Source organism: Simochromis diagramma, unplaced genomic scaffold (assembly GCF_900408965.1).
Source record: "Simochromis diagramma unplaced genomic scaffold, fSimDia1.1 OVJJ01000603.1, whole genome shotgun sequence".
Classification (NCBI taxonomy): domain Eukaryota; kingdom Metazoa; phylum Chordata; class Actinopteri; order Cichliformes; family Cichlidae; genus Simochromis; species Simochromis diagramma.
The window spans coordinates 748614-767594 of NW_024387414.1; the positions used below are offsets into that span (position 1 = coordinate 748614).

General features: G+C 48.4%; 1 protein-coding gene across 8 annotated transcripts in view; it reads right to left on the bottom strand.

Moving 5' to 3' along the window:
• The window catches only part of znf536 (zinc finger protein 536), a 167881-nt gene that overhangs the window by 52722 nt on the left and 96178 nt on the right, over window positions 1-18981 (bottom strand). For 7 of the 8 annotated variants that reach the window (XM_040012046.1, XM_040012047.1, XM_040012048.1 and 4 more), the window contains one exon: window positions 1490-3783. In XM_040012046.1, coding sequence (XP_039867980.1) covers window positions 1490-3782 — 2293 coding nt within the window. In that variant the 5' untranslated portion in view covers window position 3783. Of the gene's footprint in view, window positions 1-1489; window positions 3784-7082; window positions 13144-18981 lie in introns of those variants that run through there. The other variant, XM_040012052.1, reaches the window with a different exon arrangement.

Consider the following 18981-nt stretch of genomic DNA (forward strand, 5'->3'; position numbering starts at 1 on the left):
ATTTATATTTATATATATTTATATTTTCTCTCAAAAGACTTAAAAGCACATCCTTGCTTCTGCAAATGAAGCTCGCTAATGTTTTTGACCTGCTTTATATGTATATCTTTAATTAGTGTCTTGTTTAGCTTAAACCGACTGATTATCGCGTATTCGTGACCTAATTACTGCACGCGCTTCTTAACGCCAGCGTAGCGCCCTGAGGAGCAACCAAAAGTTACCTTTAAAAACTTGTGTAATCATTAGCAATGAGCCTCCCTTAATCCCACTAAACATACACTTATCTAGCCCCGGCCGGCCTGCGTTAGCTGGGTGGGGGAAGGGGAGGGGTTCGCTCATCTCCGCCGTGTTTATTAAAGACATTTATTAATCGCTGTGCTTAAGACGAGCTCGTCCCCGCACTCCCGGGAAACAGACTGCTAACCCGCAAACGGGCACGATGGCGTTCTCTGGAGTCTTAAGGCAGAAACAACAGAGCAAAGCTGACTCTATGTGCCGCGTGCCGCTAGTTCAATGAAAGTCAAACAGTGTGCAGCGGCCCAGCGTTAACACAGACTGTACACAAAGATGGACGTAGCATCCTGTTTTGCCTTCTAACACCCTGAGGGGGGCGACTCCTCTGGGGCCTGCTCAGGTGCTTATTTCACAAACTACGGTCACGGTGAGTGTCGACTTAGTTTCTCAGTCAACGATGAGAACACACTTTGCTTTGCTATTCATCAGCTGTTTTTATATATAAAGACATGTACCCATCATGTAAAGCAGGGGTGTCAAACTCAAATACACAGTGGGCCAAAATTCAAAACAGGAACAAAGTCGCGGGCTAACGTTAATATTTATTGAAATATATTTATTCCTCCAGATATGAGAATGAATCTTTTGGACTCAAACACGTTTTGCTGAAAAACTGAATATGGAACAAGCAAAGCTTAATACTAAACAATATATTTATTAGCTGTATAATACCAGTAGGCCAGCTCTGATAGTACTTTGGTATGGCTTTGCGGGCCAAATGTAATTAGGCTGCGGGCCAAATTTGGCCCGCGGGCCAGAGTTTGACACCTATGATGTAAAGCATCACAGATTAGGTTAACGATAGCTTAAAGGTTAAGATTAGGTAAGCAAACAGAGCATCCCATGTGGTCTCAGAGGGAACTACACCCTCTGCATAAGTTTGAGACTGGAGGCACGAACAGGTCGAGGGGTTTGAGGACTTTTACGTGTTGTATGTGACTCTGCATCTCTTCTCAATGTTTTTTTACATTTGAGCCTCCTTAAAAAACCCAAAGCAAACATCACTCGAGGTCTTCTTCCTTTAATAAAAGCTGAGGATCACTGCTGTTTATGTGTTTAAAAGATTTGACTAGAACAGAAATCAAATTTCACGGAAAGGCGGATCACAGGAAAAGATCTACATCACTTTCTCTGGTAGACATGGAGGACGCTCGCTCCATTGCCTTCTAGTTGATTCAGTAAGTAGTTCTCCTACCTGAAGATGGTGAGGAGGGATGGGGGCTGTCGTCCTGGATGCTTCCTGTCTGGGAATGTCCCCCGCCAACGCCACTCTCTTCTGTCACATTGGATGAACCGGGAGTGGTGGAGCGGCTGATGGACTGGGACTCGGGGTCACTGGCCGATCCACGGCGTTCATCCAGTCCTTGCTGAAGTGCCTCGTCAATGCCTCGCCTGTCTTTACCGTGGATTCGCGAGTGGACGACCATTTGATGGTAGGTTCTGAAGACACGTCCGCAGTCTGGGCACTCTGAAGGCTTCTCCTTCAGGCCGGACAGGCCGGAGAGGCTGTAGTCAATGTTTGGGCTTCCCAAGCCAGCCAGGGCTCCAGGAGCCTCAGCACTACCGTGGTGGGACATGAGATCACGGTGACCGTCAAAGCCTCTTCCATCCTCCTTCATGGACATCACTGCTCCACTGGAAGCCTTGGATCCCTGCAGGGCCTCGGAGAGCTGCTTCTGCTTGGAGCTATCACCAGAAGCAATCAAGGAGTAGTCTTGTTTCTCCTTTGAGAAGGAAGCCAAGGAGCCCGCACCAGCCATCTCATCTTCCTGCCCCGGGGTTATATGGTGCTGCTGCTGCTGATCCTTGGGCATGAAAGCCCTGTCCATAGCCATTCCACGAGCCATTATCTGCCAGGCTTGGTAGCTATTGATCGAGTCCATCTCTGCCACCTTTGCAGCCGCCTGGAGGCGCTCCATGCAGCTCGACTTGAGCGGTGGAACGAGGTTGAGACAGCCAAGGAGTGAGCGCTTCTCGTTTTCACCTAGCCCGTGGCCTATTGCACCTGCCATGGGTCCAAGCAGCTTTCCTAACATCTCCTTTTCCTTCATGGCTATCCCCGCTTTAGCCAACATCTGGTGCTGCTCGCTGAGGCCCTGCTTGTCTGGTGAAAGGAAGCCTCCCTGAAGACAGGAAATGTAGCGGGAATAAAGGTTGGCATGGGCTTCCTGAGCCAGATTGCTCATGCTGTTGACGGCGGCCATGTCCTGCTCACTGGGCTGGGGTGGCTTGTTCTTGATGGCCAGCTTGTTCAGATGCACCTTCATGTGGTTCTTGAGGAACCAGGGTTCCTTAAAGCGACGGCCACAGATTTGGCAGCAGTGTTCAAAGGACTCCTTGTGCTTTCTCATGTGGCCCTTGAGGAACCAGGCTTGGCTGAACACCTGGCCGCAGACCTCGCAGCGAAACTCGGTGGCCATCTGCATGCCCCCGGAGCCACCAGAACCCTGGCCCTGCGTGGTCTCGGCTGTGATGTGGGCCTTCTCCACATGGCTTATCAGCTCTTCTTCGTGGGAGGCGGCGAACTCGCACAGAGTGCATTTGTAGGGCTTGTGGAGAATGCGGATGTGACGGTCCAGCTCCTCGCGCTTCTTGAACTTCCCTTTGCAGAAGGTGCAGCGGAAGCCCACAGTAGGGTTCAGAGACTGGTCGTCCTGAGCGCCGGCCGGCTTGGGTGAGGAAGACGGCTGAGAAACTGTGTCTGGAGTGGCGAGCCCGGAGGAATGGGTGGGGGCGCAGGTTGACCCTAACTGCTGCTGATGGGTGTTTGAGCTGCTGTTGGGGCCCAGATGTGGCGTCTGAGCGGTCTGGAGGAGACTGCCACTCCCTCTCATCTGCTTGTCTCTCAGGATGGCCCTCTCCTCGAGCTCGTGCAGCAGCCGGTTCTCTTCTCGAACTCGGCCACGGCCTTTTCCCAGGTTCCCCAGTTTGTGGGTGCGGAGATGGATCTTCAGGTTGCCCTTTTGAGCCGCTCTGTGGTCACAGTAGGGGCACTTGAATGGCTTCTCTCCCGTGTGTGTGCGCATGTGCAGAGACAGGATGCTGTTGAAACGGAAGCGCTTGCCACACAGTGGGCACGGGTACTTCCTGTTCTTGCGAGCATCGTCTTCGATATCATTCATCTGGGACATGATGCCCAAGTTCTGCCCATTGAGAAACTGCTGCAGGTCGACACGCCCGTTTAACCCACTCAGTGCCCCTGCGTCTATGTCTCGATTGAGCTGATTGGCTAGTAGAGCCATCTGGCTGCTGATTGGTTGACTGGCCAGGGCTGCGTGGTGTGTCTTCTCATCCAACGGCGTGGCCGCCTTCTCTTCGGGAATCTGCTGTGGGCGGTGCAGGTCGGGAAAGGCGTGTCCTAACTGGGCAGTGAGCTGGTGAAGCTTTTGACTGATTGGGTAACGGCCGTTTAGAACAGCATTGCTCAGGTGGGCTTCGGCGTCAGGTACCACTGACGATACACCAAGACATAAACTAGAGTCCTCCATCCTGAAGAAACAGAAAAATAAAAACGTATTAGAAACATTTTTGATGTATTTTAATATTTTACAGACATTCAACGATAGTGTTTGGGCGTTCATCCAACCACGTGTCTGGAAATGTGGATGCTAGTTGTGTTCCTGTCATATTTCAGGTGTATGTACACGTTATCAACAAGTAATGCTCTAAACACTCAGTTTTTCTGCTCTTGGATCTCTGTGATGTCATAGAGACACAGGATCAGATAAAAAAGGATTTTTGTTTTGAACTGAAAATCATGTAAAGACACTCCAAGGATGAGTGTGGGGCTGGAGAGGAGCAGAATAGGTGCCCTGGTGAAATAAAAACACCAGTGTGAACTGTCAGCGCCGAAGGCCTGCGGGGATGCTGCGACTCAGAACTTTTTCAAAATGTAAAGCCGTTTTGGATGGAATAATTACTCTGTAAACACAGTGAGCAGTGTATAATTAAGCTACTTGTGCCCATCCTATCAGAATTCCTCCAATTACACGCCTTAATGAAATGGAGCAACTGCATTGCCGGGAAGCCACGGCAATACTACAATTATGATATTAACAATAGCACTTAAAACCAAGGGGTTACTCCAGTAAACACAACATTCTTATCTCGGTGCCACGACACTTGTCTTGGCACAATATTCCATTAAAGAGCCGTATTACATTTGATGTGAATCGCTTTGCTCTTTGCTGTCTGCGCTCTTCACAGTTTCCAGGACGGTGGAAACAACATGAAGATGCCGTGGATACACCGACACTGCTCTGTGAACAGCCCGCTTTTTGTTCTGCTGGCTTTTGGGTGAAATATGTCACAGTTTTCACACCGCGTTGTAACGCCATTAAATGTGTTTTCATTCCGTATGTGTAACATCGGCGAATGCATAAGTAAAAAATAAATAAACAACAGTGCTTTTAATGCACATCCATCTGTTCTCCAGATGGAGAGGTATAAGCAGCTATGGCTGCTTGCAGGGGTCAAACCTGCAAAACAATAAGTGTGGTTCTGCTTAGGTCAACAAAATATTGTATAATATCTCATTAAGCTGATTAGCATGCTGCCGGGTAACAGCGGCAGCCACTGGACTTTAATGTAGCATTATAATCATCAAAAAGCGCTTTCGAGGCGAGGCGGCGTGAAGGAGTGGCACTAGGTGACATGTTAGGAAGCTCAGCGTACTCTTCACAGGAGCAAAGGGCATCCACACTGGGATCCTTCTTCTCTTTCTCCACCTACGTTTGTGAAGCACACACTACACCACGTCGTGCTCAGCTTAAGTGTTCATTCAACCCCCCCCCTCCCCTCCCAGTAGGAGGTCAGCAGACATAAGGGCTGCCTGTTCTGGTACCGCAGAGTCCTCCAACACACTGCCGATGGTGGATTCTTATCTCGCTGACATGAATTAAACACTGTGGCCACTTTCCACTTGTGTGTAAAGGAATGTGACACTTGTGGGCTGCCCTTTGAATTCTCCTTATTTCTCCCCACAAGTATCGTAAAGCAATGCGCCTGAATTCATTAAGAGTATAATGGCTATGCTATGTTCTGCAGGCTTGCATACAGCACTTCGATGTGCTCTGTCACAGATCTTATCTGACGCTGAAAGAAATCACTTTAGGAGCCTGCTAATAAAAAGTTTGTGCTTGAATGAAATATTTCCAGACTGGCCACAAATGAAAGGAAAACCTTGAACGTGTGACCCGTCCAGCTGAGAGGCTGTGAGAGGGTGCCGGGTCCGTTTTGAGCGCTCACCTTCCTGCCGTGACGATCTGCCCGATCTGCACCACAAACCTGATTTTTTGTGAAAATGTACCTACTTCCTGTCACTGCTGTCATTTCAAAGCAATCTTTGTCTTGCTATTGTTCCACTTAAAACCATTCTACAGAAATGTAATCTCTATATTTTCCTGTATTTGTTCGTTCAAGCACATGCTTAAAAACACAATACTGTTGAATTTAAAGGTCACATGTCATGTTGATAACTGGAACATAAGGCACTAAATGATGTGAATTATGATATACAATCACAGTTACAATAAATATATTACTTTGTTCAGAGGTTGTCGAATAATTAGGATAATCAAACTTTTTTTTTTTTTACCTTCGTTTCAGTTCATGCATGAAAAAAAGTTGTTTTTAGCAAATTGGAAATAAAAATCTAATTTTCTTTTAATCAACCACAGGACTGAAATATGAACCACGACCTGCAATTCGTCCCACATCCAGCAGGGGCAGCAGTGAGTCAGTCCCCACAGACCCCCGTGTTGAAACAGCACAAATAAACATGTTTACAGCCTGATACACAAACTTCACGACGCCTGCACAGGGGGAGGATGTCTTCATAAATCACCCAGATTTAAGCGTGCATAATTATGGGCGTGGCCTGATGCTCCCATACACGCTGTGCGAACAAAGCTGACCGCTCCACCCTCTCGTCTAAATTTGGAAACAAAAAGATTTAATCAACCATGGTGACCAAAACGTCACACTCTTTCAGACCAGGAACCGATCGGTGTCCATCCTTTACGTACAGTCTGTTTTAAAGCTAAGCTTGTTCACACAAGCTGGTGTTTTTCCTTTAATTTGTCACCATATAGTTTTATCACACACGCTCCCACGGCGTGGGAGAATTACTGCTGGGAAGGATCAAACTTTGTTAGGCTGCTTTAAACGACTTGTGGTTTTAAATTGTATTTATGTGACACCCCATCTTCCATCAGCAGCCGTGCATATATTGGAGGAGACCTTATTTGAATGGGCCCTTTTTACAGAAGCGGCTGCCTTTTGGAATAGAAATCTGTGATTTAAACTAGGCTGATGAGCTGTTGCTCATTTGGGGAGATAGCAGCTTGCCCTTTTCTTCAATTTGATTTCTGCCTTTATCTTTAACATATAACAAAGGCAGATAGACAATGGAATAATGTGAAATGAACTGACGAATCCAGTTTGTGTTTTTTATAAACGTATCCTGGCTGACGAGCGTATGCAAATGAGGCACATTAATATGCTCGCCTTGCTCCCGAGTCATTTTATATTTTTTCCCCTGATTAAAAAGGACATTTCTTATGTGACATCCCCCCTCTGCTCACATCCGCACGCACGAGCACGCGCGCGGGGAATTGGAGGGCGGTGTACGAGCCGTAGACACGCAGCCAGTCAAACACGAGCCTCTGACTACAGACAACAATTCGACATGCGAGTGCCCTCTAAAAGACGCGGCGAGTGCGCTGCAGCTCGCTGCTCTCACCAAACCGAGCAGCTCGACGCTGTCACAGGAGAACTCGGGTTCTTACCGGCCATCCTGGGGAAAGACTCGGGGCCCCGCCGTCCCTCGCCGCAGACTCCGTTACGAACGCCAGCTTTGTGCTCTTACAGTACATGTGCCGTTATTCTCTAACCTGTACGACCTTATCATTTCCTGGCATGTGCTGCAACACTGCCTCATTAAAACTATTGGCTCCTCCGATACCTCTAAAACCACAAAGACTTCCTTTAGCATTTTCTCACGACGGTTCGCTTGTTGTCTTTATAGTTTGTGGTTTAATATTCAGCGAGGCTCCACGTGCACTCACAAACACGGCGAATCCTCTGCACGCTCACACAAACTGATTTCACTTGGTTTCTCTTCAATCCTCAGCTTAATTATAAGTGGTATCTGTGACACAATGGAAGTATATTACAGTCACCATTTAAATGTGCTCAGTTCATTTCTTTCTTATCAATGGTAGCATGCATCATAAATGCATACAGGATTTAAATGTGCTCCTCTCTAATTGCAACCATATAAATTATTGCATATGAAAGGCACTCGCAGCATTAGGGATGGCCGCCTGTTATGAATTCATATTCAAATAAACAGCGTTCTTGGTGAATTTGCTGTCAGGCTCGAGTTTTGTCAGAAAACTTTTGGCTGACATTTAAGACGAGAAGGGTGGGGGGGGGATCGAAAAGCCATTAGTCGGACTTTACTTTGTTATTTTGGCATTTATCGACACGAAACCCATCGACTAATCACAATGCGATACCTCATTAAGTCCTAATGAACAAATTCATTGCGTTAAACAAATCAATCATTATTCACAATGTGCCGAATTCAATCATATCTGCACCGAATCGTTAACGAGACGCAGGGGCCGCGGCGACGGCGCTCTGATGTCGGAGGGACAACGTGGGCCATATGTTCCCCACGTGCTAAATATTTGGCGATTAGGCGAGCGGCGGGGACAGTCGGGTTCATTAAAAAGCTCTAAGTGTATTTTCAAAGTACAAACAGAGCTTCCTCATCTTTTCAAAGATCAATTACCTCTTGGCAAAAGACGGTTCGGTTCGAGCGCTGCACATATGAGTTTGTTCCCGGCTCGTGTTTTGTTCTATTGCAGGTGGTCTTTGCGAGACGTCTAATTAATCCAATAAAAAAGCCGCCTTGTTTTCCTTCCTCTCGCTCGCACTTTGACTTTGCCGCATTATTACTTTCTGTAATGAGGCAAAAACACTCCGCACTCAACTGCACACGGAAACAGTCGCAGAACACCTGCCAGATTCGAGCGCAGCTCCACCCGAGGCCGGCGGGCCGGGACCCGGAGCCCGCGAGAGGACGGGTGCTTTTAATACAAAGACACGTCTGCGTAAAAGGAACGTGACGTTTACACCGATCCCAGTCAGCTCGGCATTACACTAATATACAGCAGTTTTCCACAGAGCTCCTTGAACTTGAAAGAATCATAAGAACAGGAGTGGATTAACACGATCCGGCTCCACTTCAGCACAGACAGCACAAGAGCTGTGACAAACTGAGTGAACAGGAGCCTCTCCCTCCCTCTCTGCACAATATGTCATTGAGGGCTGTTTAAGAGGTCCTGTCAACAGGTAGTTCAACTTTCAGCTCATCCCCGCTGATCAGCGAGGGCCCTCCTGACAGCGAGAAAAGAAAGACACCGGGAGGGAGCGGGAGGCACAGAAAGAAAAATGTTGTGGCTCTTTTTATCCATCCGGCGCTCTGACAGCCTTGCGGGGGATGCCATGGGAGGAAGATCAATGCGGGACAAGCGGATTCCCACAGTTCATTGTTCCGGGCCGGCCAAATCATCTTCCCAAGACGGCCGGGAGCTCAAAGCCTCCCTTTATGATAACCATCCCTGGTATTATTCCCACTATGATGATGATGACCTGCAGATGTCTGTGTGTGTGTGTGTGTGCGTGAACACCTCTCCCCTCCTGAGCGCACTACAATAGAGGTCACAGCGGCACGGTTGGACCCCTGCAGCAGCCAACAAAGGCGAGCGATGAGCACGGGATTAACAGTGTCAAACACTCGCTAAGCAGCGGGAGGGTACGGCCGGCGAGCAGAGACACAAAACAGGAAAATGTAGTAAATGATGTGAAAATGGTTCTCATGCATCAGACGGCTCTGTGCGCCTTGTCCTGCTGAACATCACAGGTTCAGTCAGGATGTCGTGTTTTTAAGGTGGATCCAGTTTCTAACCACGAGGTCAGCGTGCGAGCAGCCATGGTCAGGTGGAAGAAACGAACCTATGGGTGACCAGAGCAGTTATTGAACACATAAACGTGCAGGGAGCAGAGGGAACATTCAGCCGAGTTCGAAAGCTGTTCTTCAGGTTCTGACTCGACGTGATCGCCGTGTCTCTCACGCAGCTCCCTCTGCGATTATTCCATCATATCCCGATCCTCCTCTTCCTCGCGTTCTCTGATATTCTTGCGTAAGCATTTTTTGATGAAGCACATCTCTGGTATCTACAGTTTTCCTGTTTATCAGCCGTGGTTGGCTTCCATATGTGAGCACAGGTGTAAACGCAAAGAGCTGCGTGGGTGAGGTTCAAAATGTCCAGTGATGTACCTGCGTGCTGCGGCCTGCTCGGTGTGTGGTGACTGAGCTCTTCTTCCTGTCAAATCAGTCAGAAAAACCAGGGCACAGTTCAGTGTGTGTGTGTGTGTGTGTGTGTGTGTGTGTGTGTGTGTCGGACAACAAACATGGCAGTGTAGCGCGCTCACGCATGGTTAGAAAGAGGACAGAGAGACAATGACCACAGTGTATCTGTCACAGCTTACATCACTGGCTGCTCTCTGTGCTGCATTTCAATGCTGCACACACACACACACACTCGGGGAGAATGTGTGGGTCACCGCGGGGCGTGGCGGCGATGACCTGCCTGATTCGGGATTGAGACTAATCGTCGGTGGCGTCGAGGCTCTGTGTGATTTTCAGGTGACGGCGGCGAGGGCGAGGCAAACGCAGAGGAAGAGAAAGTCGCTGAATGTCAATACGGCCTAAATAACAGAATATCAGAAATAATTGCTGTTTTCTTCCACTCACGCTGGGCGCTTTCTGGTGGAGTTTTGCATAATGACTCCAGCGGAGGGGGGGTGGCTGTGGAGGTAATAGAGGTGGTGGTAAAGGGAGGGGTTGTTGTGACAGGTGCTGAAATCCAACGAGGGAGGCGAGGGAGACAAAGGTTCAATTTACTAAGAGGAGACTTTAATTGTTACACAGCTAATTAAGAGAAGAAGGATCTTTTCTGCACTCTCGACTGTTTACCGAGAGCTGCGTGTGCAGACTCGGGGAGGCAGGCCCGTCCTATAGCGTGCACGCACCCACCGCAACATGCAACATATCTGTTTCACAGCTTCTCTGCGCTGGGAGTTTGGGACTTTCTCTTTCTTTTTCCAAGTGAAACAAAAGTCTATGGCTAATTAGCAGCACTCATTACAGGAAGCGAGTCAGGTAATTATTTTACATCATGCTGCCGATAATTGAATGATTCTTCAATGTCTGAATGTCTGTTTGAAAGTGCCCCCCCCCTTCTCTTTCTTTGAGGGAGATAAGAGAGAGGCTGGATGGATACAGGTACTGCTGCCATATGCTCTTCAATGAAAAAGCTCTTCTGTCGAAGCAAATGGGATTTTTAAATATTGAAACTGCTGCATGTCTTTTTAATATGACCGTGTTAAATCTCTCTTTATTCCATCACTTTGATAAAGTCTCTCCTCTTCTTCTTTGTCGGCTGTGAGGAAGCAAAACTTTGGCTTTCTGAGAAGAAGAAAGTTATTGTGCAGCTGTGCGTCGTCTTGTTGTCTTTAAGCAGCACGTTTCCTGTTTAAGAAAGCAAACTAATCTTATCAAAGCCATCAGGAAGCTGAGACTCGAGTGGAAATGCTTGCAATTCTCTGCATATGTTCGGATATCTCTTAGTGGCCTTATAACTGCTTTTGTTCTCACGCGCTGTCGCCGAGGCCGGCGAGGAAGAAAAAACGCTGCGCTCGGCGTCGGCTCTCTCTCCCTTTAGCTCAGATGTGCGCGCAGAGCTAATGCGGCACTTTACATAAAAGCAGAGACAGAGAGCCAGCGTGCATGTGTGCTTTAAGGCCAGGGTGTATTTATTACGGACTAATTGTAGCAGAGGAAGTGCTTTAGAGGGGTGTGCTCTCGGGAGAGAGGGCGGAGGGCCCCGGGGACATAAGAGAGCGTGTTTATCTATCAGACGTTATCAGAAAAACAAAGTGCTGACTGCTCTTAAGATTAGAGATGGGGTTCGGGGGAGCGGGAGGGGATGAAAAGGTTTACAGAAGGAAATAAAAGCAGCGAAAGGCTGATAAAGAGAAAAAGAGTCAAAGAGGAAGAGAGATGCCAGTGAGGCAGCGTTTGCATCGATGCCAGTGACTCACTGAGAGGATGCTGTGATTAAAGCAGGAAGTTGGTGAAACCTCAGAGGAGCCAGGCTCTTTTCTTCTTCTCCTGCAGGCCTCTCTGTGAACCGGACTACAAAACACACACATTTACTGTGAGCACCCAGGTGTGTGTGTGAGGACATCAAAGTGTTGATTTTCAGAGATTTCGAGAAGTTTGACTTGTCGATCGATGGATTATTAATAGAAGGTCAGATGTAAAGGCGATAATTAAACACATCCAGGTCTTTGATGGAGACAGGCAGCAGCCGTGACCGCACAGCGGCACTTAAGCTGGAGTATGTTTGTCATGTGACATCTCTGCGCCGTCCTGCTCCAACGTGAACGAGTCGCAGGACGTTTTCACGTCTGAGAAGAGACCGGACGTTCTCGTTTCGTTTACAGGAACACAGCGAGCTCAGTCTCTGCGGTTCAGGGAGGCGGGAACTAAACATGGTTTGACTTCAGACGCTAGAGCTGCTTACGGTTCTCAGCGCAAGCAAAGCCAACACGTACACGAGCACACAGGTGAGTTCACTGTGGCCGTGAACCAGCTGTGGACACATCGCAGTTCAGGCAGACGTTTGAACTGAAGGCTGAATAACGTCCGTCAGCACCGAGGAAAAACGCTCCTTCGTACAGTACCAGCGTTGTGTGACTTTGAAGGTATCTGTTTCCCATGATTCCTTGCATCTGTCCGCAGCTGAGCTTCATCTCAGAGCCGTCTGTCTGTCAGTCTGTCTGCCCGGCCAACGCTGCATTTTCCTCATTCTTCTCTGCCCTGCTTGACCTTCAGCTCTGTCACCGACTTATCTTCCACAACAAAGGCTACGCTACACACACTCATTAAAAACACACACACACACACACACACACACACACACACACACACACACACACACACTCTGTTGGGGGCTAAGTTCATTAAGACACTGGATGTTTATAATGAAAAATGACCTCTCTGAAGTACAAAGTATGAACAGTATGAATTCATTTCCTTTATTAAAACTTACTGCAGCACGCACACACACACACACACACACACACACACACACACACACACACACACACACACACGCACACGCACACACAGCCTTCTCGCTGCTGATGTCCAGTTAAAAACACTTCCACCGAGGCGACTGCACGTCTGTGGATCTAAAAATGTTCCCACCAAACGTGAGTGAATCTGAATCTCTGGACTGTGAACGATTCAGATTCAACAGGAAACAACGTCCATGGAAACCTGCTGTCCATATGAAGGGAAGCAACATGCAGGAACGATGTGTTGTTCCTGGAGTATTTAACAGTAGAATGGGAGGCAGAGCCTCAGTTTTCAGGCCCCTCTTCTGTGGAACCAGCTTCCAGTTCAGGACACAGACACTATCTCTACTTTCAAGATTCAAACTTTCCTTTTTGCCACAGCATAAAGTTCGGGCTGGACCAGGTGCAGATTCCACATGCAGAGGTAGGACCTGAACCCTGCACAGGTGACCTGTGACCTGCTGATGTCAGCATAGGTGTTTGTGTTCGTGAGGGTGGGGCGATTTCACAGGTGACGATGGATCAAACTGTCTGACAGCAGCTAGCATAGCAGCCAGTGGCTAGCTGCTTAGCAGCACACACACAGAGTGGGGAGCAGCCCCGGGCGTTGGATTGTGGGCAGCGGTGGCGGGAGGCGGAGCTGTGGGTAGTTCTAATCTGCCCTCTGCCACCCCCGCCCTCTCCCTCCACCCCTCCACCCCCCATTTTTTCTACCTCACCTCTCGGCAGTGCCCCCCTCCTCCTCCCCTCTGCCCCTCCACGCTCCTTCCATCCCTCTCCATATTTTCTCCCCCTGCATCTGATTAAGTTAACAATGTGGTGTTATTTGCATGCTGATTTTGCAGACCCCACCGCCCCCACCCACTCTCCCTCTCTCCCTCTCTTTCTCTCAATTCTCTGACAAACAAGAGAGGCAGGATCAGAGTAATGTGATAGCACAGCAGCCAGCCAACGCAATCTGCCTCAAAGACCAGGTGTTCGCAATCCACCTCCCTCTTAATTCCTGCCTCCATCATTTCTCTTGTTTTTATTCCTGTTATTCTTCGCTTTCATTCCCTCCCCTAGTTCCTCGTCTTCGTCTCCTCTCATCTATCCCTGGTGTGTTTATAAGGTTGTATTATAATCAAATCTGGAGCAAGGGAGGCCTGTCTTTTTTTATTAATTATAGGCCACAGCTGATGTGAATGTATTCCGAAAGCATCTTCAAAATAGGTCGGCGGTACAGTTTGCTATTCTTATCACATTTAAATGTCAACATGGTGCAAAGCCCTACAAATTAGTTCAGGCAGGCTTCAACCCCCATTTAACATTTAAAGCGCCATTCTGTAGGGCTCAAAGAGCGATTTAAATCAGTTTACGCACACACACATGTGCACAGATAGTCTTTCAAACTTCTCATTTCAACACAGACATTTAACTGCCAACCTTTGCCTGAGAGAATTCAGCTCTCCCTCTCGACGGGGTGGGGGTGGCAGGGTGACGGCACAAAAAAGACATATAAAGCAACAGAAACAATGCATTAGCTTTTATGAATAATAAATTCGCCCGTTGTTCCGTGCAGAAAAGATCTCGCTTTTCAGCATCTCCGCGTAAATCCGCCGTCCGGATGAATAAATCAGAGCACGCAGACGTTTTCTTGAGTTGTAGCTCGTCGCTGCTAAATAACAACAATGATGTGAAATGCACGCGTGTGTTTGCAGAGCCAGCGTTAACCCCTACAGAGCTGCGCGACACAATAGAAGGCCGGCTCTGTTGTTCTACGCGCCGCTGGCCGGGCATACCAAACGCGCTTCACCTGTCGCCTCTGCTGCCACACGCACACAAATCTATTGACAGGAACCTAATCAACCAGCGACGATCCACATAAAAAAGCCTCCATTAGTATCCCTGACAAAGTACGGCCACATTATCGGTCTTTCAAAAGGAAATCTGAGACGCCGGCTGCGAATTAAACGGCAGGAATGCGAGCCTTGGCGTTGAGAAGGAACATCCTGAGACCACGTGAGCGCATCTGAACCCAGAGTTTCTGTTATATTTCCGGCTGCTCGGAGTGACGCGCACTGAAAAAACCATCATTCAGGGCAACTCAGGTAACGCCGGGTCCTCTTTGCTCCTCTGCTGCATGTGAAGCACCGTCAAACAGGTGGAATCTGTCAACCATTCAATTCAGTTTTATTCATATGGCGCCAAAACTAACCGACCCCTCCACACTCCTCGAGCAGAGGCCGACCGGCGTATAATGGAAAGGTGTTTAAAACACGTGCTTTTGTGGGATCGCAGGTTTGGACTGTGATTTTTCATCTCAGCACGCCGCGATGTTTCGCCATGAACCATGGCTAACAGATTTGCGCTAATGCCCAAATCAACAGTGAGCCGGGTTAACTCCTTTATTTGTGTTCGAATGATTGAAAAACACAGTTAATGACACGGAAACGTTTCGGATATAGAGACAGGAAACGGTATAGGTGAAACTAACTGAGCGACACAGTCGAGTCGCTCAGTTAGTTATAGATCAACTTTAAGGAGGTTTGTGCAAAAGCAGGTCGCCTCAGGTAAGTCACGCTCTTCTTTGCTGTTTAATCTGCAGTTTGAGATTACCTCCATGTCATTTATTTACAGGCTCGGTGTCAGCAGCAGCGAAAAGAAAGAAAATCTGAGGCGTCGCCTCTTAAAATGCTAAATGAGTCGACAATAAAAGAGTGCAATCAAAACCGCTGCGTTCACTGACCTCACTGAGCACAGAGCTGCCTCCGAGAAAACCAAGTCAAGTGTGCAGTTTCTCCCTCACACACACACACACACATGCGAGCGTGTCTTCGGGGCAATGACAGGGCGAGGAGGATGAAGGATGCAGGACGAAGAGCGTGCCCGGGAGCGCACTGAGCCCTGCAGCGGGAGGCCCGCGAGCAGCCTCGCTCTGCATCATTACACCGCCGACCCCGCTGCTTCCTCCCAGCGCACGGACGTCTAACGGGGACCCGCCGACCTAAGCCAGGAGGACATCCTGAAAATGTACGTGGTCTAAATGGTGATCCACATCACTAATACACTCCTCTATCGAGTTACATCCATTTGAGTTATTTATTAGTTAGTCTATCGTTACACTATATACAACTTAGTATATATTAGGTAGCCTAATATGAGAACAAGAGCCAGCGTAGGGGTCACAGAGAGACTCGAGTATCAGCTTACAACTGCCCTATTACATCAGCATAAGTAACTGAATCCAAAGAGCTAACTAGCTTATAAGAGACCCAATCCCTCTGACTGGCTTTACCTCCAGGCTCGGCTATGACTCCTTCCCATCCAGCCCAAAGCGCAGGGCTCTCTGGGTGTGCCTAATGTGGACTCGCTGAAATGTCAAAGCATTATATATCCTTTTACGCACAGAGTGGACCCTGAGGGTTTAATTGACTATGCTGTAAAGTGAGTTTGAGAGCCACGAGAGAACCCGATGAAGATGAATATGTTTCATTAGAGGGCAAACAGAGCCTGATGGCGGGGATTGGCATTGAGAGAGGAGAAAGAGAAATCCATCCATAGCTGTCCGCTGCTTGGCTACCCACCTCCGGTGCTGCGAGCAGGTTACCGATCCCCGTTTGCACGCCTCCTTCACGCGGCCTTTCTTCTCCTTTCAAACAAGAAAAGAGATCGCTCCAACAACGGCCTGGCGACTTCAAATGCTCGTCAGAAGCAGCAGAGGAGAGTAGCAGACAGAGAGAAGGGAAGGGGCCCCGCTCCTATCCCGCGGCCCTCGTTTACCAATTAGACTGAGTACCTGCTGACAGGTGGGTTGTCACAGTGTCTGCTTAGCCACCCCACTCCCCCCAAATCTCCCCACCCTTCAACATCCCATCACTTTCCATCGCGCTGCATTACAGCTTCCGTGTGCTTTGAGGAAGAAGCTCGTGGCGTCTCCAGGCAAGCTGATGAGATAACAGCGGAGGAGGAAGAGCCCGGCTGAGGCTTTGATTCTGGAGCGAGACGTTTTCCGCTCTCTCGCCGCTGACTTAAAGCTCAGCATCCACACGTTTAATCGAGGGGGTCACGCCGTCGCTGAGTGGGAGGCCAGGTTCTCTCGCCTCTTTAGCGGGTTCTCCTTCCTGAAACACTGCAGGGAGGTTTGAAGACCCCCTCCTCACCGCCCCCTACCCATTTCCCCTCTGTCGTGCCGTCTCAGAAACTCAGCCAGCCAACGAACACGACTGAGACAAAACACGACCATAATGGCTCATTAAAGGGAATCGAGACGACTTAGGAAAACAAAGCAGCCTTCACGAGGCTGTCACCGAAACTCCTGCGGTGGTACGTCCAAACTCCAGCTGGTGACAACGAGGCAAAAATGTCTTCCTCCCACCGAAACTCGCGGCGGTTCGGAGTGTTTTGATTGTGCTCGACACGTCTTTATTTGTTCGGTGACGAATCTAATGTGTTCTCGGCAGAGTGACAGACCACTGCGCTCCAGAGAGAGCAGCCGGGGGCGCGAGCAGCGAGGTGCAAGGGAGTAACGCCACATGATGTCCAAACAACAGGAAGTCAAAGTTCAGTCCGCCTTTTTTACGGCTCAAGATGATCCTACTTTGTCTGACACTTATTTTAGCCCCTCCCCCATTAGAAAAACCTTCCTCTGACTGGCTGCCCCGCGCAAACAAACGTTCTGAACAGAATGTTGGTGGCGCTCCTATCGCGACTATTACACATGTTGTGTCAGCGCTCGTGGACACACACAAGTCATCACAGCTGACCGAACCAACAAAAATAAAAATGGCTTCAGTTTCACTTTGACGCTGTGTTGTGTTTCTGTCTTCTGAATAACGATCTTCTGTTAATTAACAGCCTGAAACCATGTTTTAAAGCATCATGTGCAGCAGATCAGGCCGTTTTATTGGGAATAATCCAGAATATTCCCAGTACTGGGAGAAATGCTTGTGACCCTGCATGAATTACTGGCCATCAGTCAGCTCTCTAAACTCCATCCTTTTGTCTTCCACTCTGCTGAAGCTCCTCATCTTCTCTTCAGTATGTTTTTTCCTGGCTAAAGCCGCCGTGTGCAGAAAATCCCATAGGCCGCCACTGACCCAGCACCGACTGCGGTCGTATCTGCTTAGCAATCCCCCCGGTAATTAAAGAAGGCCCGCACCATGCCTAAACCTCTGCCTGACACAGTGTTGTGTCTGCGCTGCATGGAGACAAATCATAAGAGGCTTACAGCTCGCGTACCTGCCACTTCCTCTGCACAGGTCTCACCAGGAGGCGGACTCCAGATTACAAAAGTGATCGGAAACGTTGAATTAACCACCTTTACTGCTTTCCTTAATCACTGCCGATTCCACCAACTATAAATACCCTCCAACTCCCAGGAGACACACACACACACACACACACACACACACACACACACACACACACACGGCACCATTTCTACAGAATGACCAAAATGCGACACGTCTCGGAAACTGGGCCAAACGTCCTGCTGCATATTCTGGGATCGGGATCGTTAATTTTCATGATGGCTTTAAAAAGAACGACACGTTCAGAAAAAGAAGGAGGGAAGGCCGCCGTCCATCCAGGAGAGTAAACTGAGGCTGAACTTTAAACGATGGGTAATTCAGAGCGACGTGGCAGGAGATAAAGGGGAGCAGCAGGAGACGTTCAGAAAAAGGACCTGAGAATGGAGAGAGAGCGTCTATGCCGGGGTCAAAGGTCGAGAGAAAGCAGACGAGGTGGTAACAAAGGCCTGAGCCCCCGCAGGAAGCCGCTGTGATCCGTCATAAAGGAAGGCGTGACGATGAGGGCGTCTGACCGATCCACAGAGCCACTCGAGAACACCACGCCGACCGTCCTGTGGAGGTTTAGTGAAGCGGCTCAGCCCGCGAGGGTCCGAGGAACATCGTCACACTGATGAGGACCAGCGTGGACCGTGATGTCAGAGCGCGTTCTGATTCACTTTTTGTGACTTTTTATTGCGTCATATGTTTTAAATAACTTTTTAAAAAATGCATTTATTTGCTGTACAGTGCCTTGACCTTTGACCCTGTTCATGAGTAGTATTTCTACGAGGAAACATTGCTGACTTTGACGATTGTGAACGTGAAGCTGTCTGATTGGCGCAGGAGGAAGTGCTCCAGGCCGACGTGTTTGTTATCAGCTCGGTCATCTGCATCTTTCTAAACACGTCAGAAAAAGCTGAGTGTAAATCATTTTGGCTTTGTTGATTTAAATCACACGTGTGATCGTTTATTACTGTTATTATTATTTATTCTGGATGTTTATAATCGAGCTGTTTGTAAATATTGGAGCTCTTTCTTATATTTTTAAAGCTTTGAATATATTGTATGATTTGATTTGTTCTTATTGACTTGGAGCGACTGTAATCACATTATTTCCTCTGGGATTATTAAAGTATTCTGATTCTGAAGATGCTTGTTTATTGTAACGTACTCCACAGCTCATCATAGCTGAAATAATCCA